This window comes from Sinocyclocheilus rhinocerous, unplaced genomic scaffold (assembly GCF_001515625.1).
Source record: "Sinocyclocheilus rhinocerous isolate Xijiao unplaced genomic scaffold, SAMN03320098_v1.1 scaffold716, whole genome shotgun sequence".
Lineage (NCBI taxonomy): Eukaryota > Metazoa > Chordata > Actinopteri > Cypriniformes > Cyprinidae > Sinocyclocheilus > Sinocyclocheilus rhinocerous.
This window is the reverse complement of record NW_015647020.1, coordinates 36,750-41,700: the sequence shown is the minus strand read 5'-3', so window position 1 is coordinate 41,700 and position 4,951 is coordinate 36,750. Positions and strand designations below refer to the sequence as shown.

Genomic DNA, 4,951 nt, shown 5'->3' with positions numbered 1-4,951 from the left:
GGTGTGTTGCTGCGGACCCAAGGGAGTGCAGTGTCGCATTTTGGTGCAATATGGACACGCGACACGTTCAGAATTAATAAACTTTTAATAAACTACAGAACAGCGCGAGCCGGAAGCAGCGCGCCTCACGCGGGCAGGGCTTATATTCTCAGAGAGCGGACACTGCACTAGTGATACAAAACATACAGGTCTGTTAAGAGCAATACTTTTAATATAGACAAATTATTATTAGGCTGGGCTACTGTACGTTTTTTATGACTGCCGTATTCGCAAGTATTTTCCAAGCAAATTAAGTGCATGTTTTTATCATGTGTAAAATTACTGATTAACATGGCGGATAAAAGCAGCTCGTTTTTTTTTACACCAACAATATACTATAGGCGTACTACTTACAGAACTTACTACTTCAAACTTGATGTGCTGTTGTGGTAGGCCAGTTTCAAATCGCATATTTGACACACTGACTTTGTCTTATTATTATTATTATTATTATTATTATTATTATTAATTCATTTTATTTAATGGCGCCTTTCTAAACACCCAAGGTCACCTTACAGCAAGCTATTGGTTATATAACTAGTAAAAACAGTAACAATAAATAAACAAGTTAAGAAAAGAAGGTACAGAACCAGAAACAAGTGAAGAGTGAATAATTTTAGTAATTAATGGAGACAGAGATGGTAGACAGGCTTTAACTAAGCAGGTAGGCAGTGGATCAAGCTGACAAGTGGTAGTTTTAGATTTCAGAATATAACACAATATCTCCGCAGCAGTTGGTAAAATAAAAGTAGTAAGATTAGAATGCACAGTCACTTGGGTGACTTGACAACTGGAATTGTAACCTAAATTGCTGATGAATCTTTTTAATCTTAGACTCAAAAAAAGTCATAAAACTGTTGCACAGTTCTGTAGAACACAAATGTAATGGCAGAGTGTCAGACGGACACAGAAAATTCTTCACTACAGAAAAAAGAAATCTAGAGTTGCCTTCGTTAACTCCAATTATATTAGAATAGTAGTCCGATTTTGCTTTGGACAATGCTTCTTTATAATGATGGATATGGTCAGCAAGCATTTCTTTATGTACAGTAAGACCGGATTTAGCGTATAAACGCTCTAGCCTACGGCCTTTAGTTTTAAGCAGACGCAATTCAGAGGTAAACCAGGGAGCAGAGAGAGTAAAAGAAACAGTCCGAGTTGTGACAGGTGCAAAAGGTGCAAAGATCTCAGTTAGCCCATTATTATAATAGGAAACCAGAGGAGAAATCAGCTTTGCTGGAGAAGCTGGCAAGTTCATCAGAAAAATTAGGCACATCAATGTTCTTAATGTTCCGGAATGTGATTGAACGACACAGGTTTACTTGAAGACTGCCAACTGAGCACAAAAGGACACCAGAAAATGGTCTGATATATGCAAGTCATGAACAGTGCAATTGTAAGGAGTTATACCAGAACCACAAATGAGATCAAGCGGATGTCCTTTAGAGTGAGTAGGAAAGTTAGCAAATTGCTGCAAACCAAAGCTGTCCAAACAAGATAAAAATTCACTTGTACTTGCGTTACTGTCATTGTCAATATGAATGTTAAAATCACCCAGCATAATTACGTTAGGAGACACAGAACACAGATCAGTTAAAAACTCGGAGAGTTCAGTTAAAAAACTAGAATTATTCTTGGGGGGGGCGGTAGATAGTAGTGAGAATAGTAGGAATTGCCCCGTTGATCTTTAAGGCAATACATTCAAAAGAAGAGTATGAAGACACGGTTAACTAAGATACTTTCCATTTCTCCTTATAGAGCATCGCCAGACCCCCTCCCCGACCAGTAGTGCGGGATTTACAAATGAAAGTATACCCCGGAGGAACAGACTGATTAAGATGAAAGTAGTCATCATGTTTCTGCCAGGTCTCAGTCAAACAGAGGAAATCCAACTTACGGCCAGACAGCACCTCATGCAGCAGGGGTCCTTTATTAGAGAGCGAGCGTATATTGAGTAGTCCAAAAGATAGATTATTTTTACCAGCATCATTGCCAGCCGATTTGGCCAGATTGGAGAGTACACTATGGTCAATAGTCCGTGCGGACCTCCGTGCTGGACGAGGGTTAGACGACCACAATGACCGTATTGGGCACGAATCATCGATGTTGTAGGTCCGGCGGGATCCACGGTGAGTGTATTTCCGTCGTGGCTGGTAAACAATGTCTGGATGAAAACGTAAAGTTGACGGAGGTTTAGTAAGACAAAGGCGAAGCTGGAGAAGTTCCTACGCCGAATATTGAAGCATCGCCACCGCAGGATGGTATATAGCAGAGAAGATGATCCAAATATAGATGATCCGAACAAGCAGTTCAGCGATCTTCATAGTTGTAATATCCCGTGCCAGAGGCACTTCACGTGGAAAGTCAGAGATTAGTAGCCGGCAAATAATCCGACAGCCACGAGAAGCATCACAGGCAAATAATGCTGCCCAATGCAAAGCGTTGATGCAGTGTCAAATAATAACTTATAAAACAACTTAAAACGGGTTAAAACAATTACTTAAGCGAAATCCCCCCCAGAGCAGCGGCAGCTAACAGCGCCAGCGTTCACTCCGGAAGTCAGTGTATCTGCAATGGCCTGTTTTGTCCTCACTCAATTTAAAGTGCTCCCACACAGCTGAGGTCTTCTGCATTTTTGTCTTCTCTTCCAGATGAACAGAATCACGACGTACATGACGTTCACTCATGGGCGATTCATATTCAAGCGCGAATGAGAACCGTTTCGCAGAGGATGCCAGGTGTTCGAGAAAAAAAAAAAGAAAGAATATTCGAATCGCAAAATTGAAAATCGAATGCCAACCCACTGAACGAATATTTGAATAATCGAATATTCTGGTCCAGCCCTAGAAATTATGCTTTCTGCGGTATAGAAATCATGCTTGTCGCACAGGCCTAATTGTCTTAATTTTGTCCACCCTGAAATGGTCATATTTTTTAAATTACCAGAGCATTGAGCAGTTAAGAAAACTCATAATCGTGGAATGGTGTCATAAAAATGCCATTACCAGTAAACACTGAATTTTAGAGAATTTAACATTTCTGTAACACTTTCATACATACAGTATATAATTAAATTCTAATGCTTTTTTAAAAATGGTTTATAGATTAATCAGTTGAATATTCATGTGTTCACAAACACCTGCTCCACTCACCTGAAGTAAGAGCTGCAGGTGGCCAGCACCATTTTATGGCAGGGGAACTCGCTCTCCTCCACCAGCAGAGTGATGTCAGTAAACAACTTCTGCTCGTAGAAAAACTTCAGCTGTTCCAGCACTGAAACTGCATAATCTGTGTTGACTTGCCGACGCTCTCCAACCTCCGACATGTTCGTATCCCATGAGTTTTCAACCAGCTTCTGAATGTCAAAGAGTATCAATTCCTTTCTGCAATGGCCTGTACCCGGAATACTTTGAAATTAAGGCTAATCCTCTACCATGCTGAATCACAACTTTTACAGCAGTTCCACAGTGTTCAGATGTCTCGGAGGACGTTGGGATTGAGGAAGAAAGTAACGTGAGGTAGAGGGAGATGTCTACATCAGAACACCAGCAGTCCACCGTGTCTGTGGAAAAAAATGGGCACATTAGACCGATAAGGACAAAGGAGAACCTGAACCACCCCTGATGTACTGTAAATGAAAGTATTTACAGTATTAATATTTATTTCTGTCTACATTTATTTGCTTTAAATGTTAAACCATAGAGTAACACTTTCATATACTTGCCAGCACCAATTTTTACTTGCTTTTGGCAAATGTTAATTTTGGACCTTTAAAAAGGGGTTTTACAGGGATACTATGGCCAAAAATAAAGATTCAATATTTACTTACCTCATATGGTCCAAGATGTATATGGCTTTCTTCAGATGAACACAAACAAAGATTTTTAGAAAAATAATTCATCTCTGAGAGGCCTTATCTTGCAAGTGTATGGGACCCCCAAAGCTGATGCTTCAAAATCCTCACAAATTGAACACAAAGGTAGTCCATACGACCCCAGTTAATGAATCAATATCTTCTGAAGCAAAACAACAGGTGTGTGTAGAATCATTTTCTAATAATTTTATCTACTTTATCTATCTCTTCTGAACAACTGTCATTCTCAGGTTAATGAGCTCATGTTTGACGTAAATGTCCAAACTTTGTGAAGCATGACAAACGTGTACTGCAGCTAACGCAAGAAGGGCCATCACATCTTGCTTTGCAATGTGCTGATGTTTATATCAAGCGTGAATGCATGAACCCAAGTAGGACAGTTGGTCAGAAGTGATGGTTTATAGTTAAATTTAACAAATGTAAGTATTTTACTTGCATCTATTATTTTGCTTTAGAAGACATTGATTCATCAACTGGGGTTTGCATGTTAACTTTTTGGTTTTTGAAGCATCATCTTTCTTTGTGTTCATCTGAACAAAATCAGTCATATACAGTCATGGCCAAAAGTTTTGGCAGTGACAAATTTTGTGTTTTGCAAAGTTTGCTGCTTCAGTATTTGTAGATTATTTTTCCACATGTTTCTATGGTATACTGAAAAACAATGATAAGCATATCATAAGTTTTAAAGACTTTGATTGTCTATATTTACAGTGTTGGCCCTTGTTCTTCATAACCTGCTTTCATTCCTGAGCAAGGTCTGCACTGGTGGTGACACGATTCCGTAGCTGACACCTCAGGAGACGACGGTCCTGGCGCTTGCTGGACATTCTGGGATGTCCTAAAGACTTCTTTACTGCAGTCGAACCTCTCTCCTTGAAGTTCTCGATGATCCGGTAAATGGTTCTTTCAGGTGCAATATTCTTTGTAGCAATTTCCTTGCATGTGAGGCCATTTTGATGCAAAGCGATGATGGCTGCACGTGTTTCTTAGGAGGTAACCATTGCTAACAAGAACACAATGATTGGAAGTGCTTCTTCC

General features: G+C 39.7%; 1 protein-coding gene across 1 annotated transcript in view; it reads right to left on the bottom strand.

Moving 5' to 3' along the window:
* The window catches only part of LOC107708283 (kelch repeat and BTB domain-containing protein 2-like), a 31,226-nt gene that overhangs the window by 8,591 nt on the left and 17,684 nt on the right, over positions 1-4,951 (bottom strand). The window contains exons 2-3 of the mRNA XM_016512467.1: positions 3,473-3,601; positions 3,192-3,394 (exon numbers count right to left, since the gene is read on the bottom strand). Coding sequence (XP_016367953.1) covers positions 3,192-3,394; positions 3,473-3,475 — 206 coding nt within the window. The 5' untranslated portion in view covers positions 3,476-3,601. The remainder of the gene's footprint in view (positions 1-3,191; positions 3,395-3,472; positions 3,602-4,951) is intronic.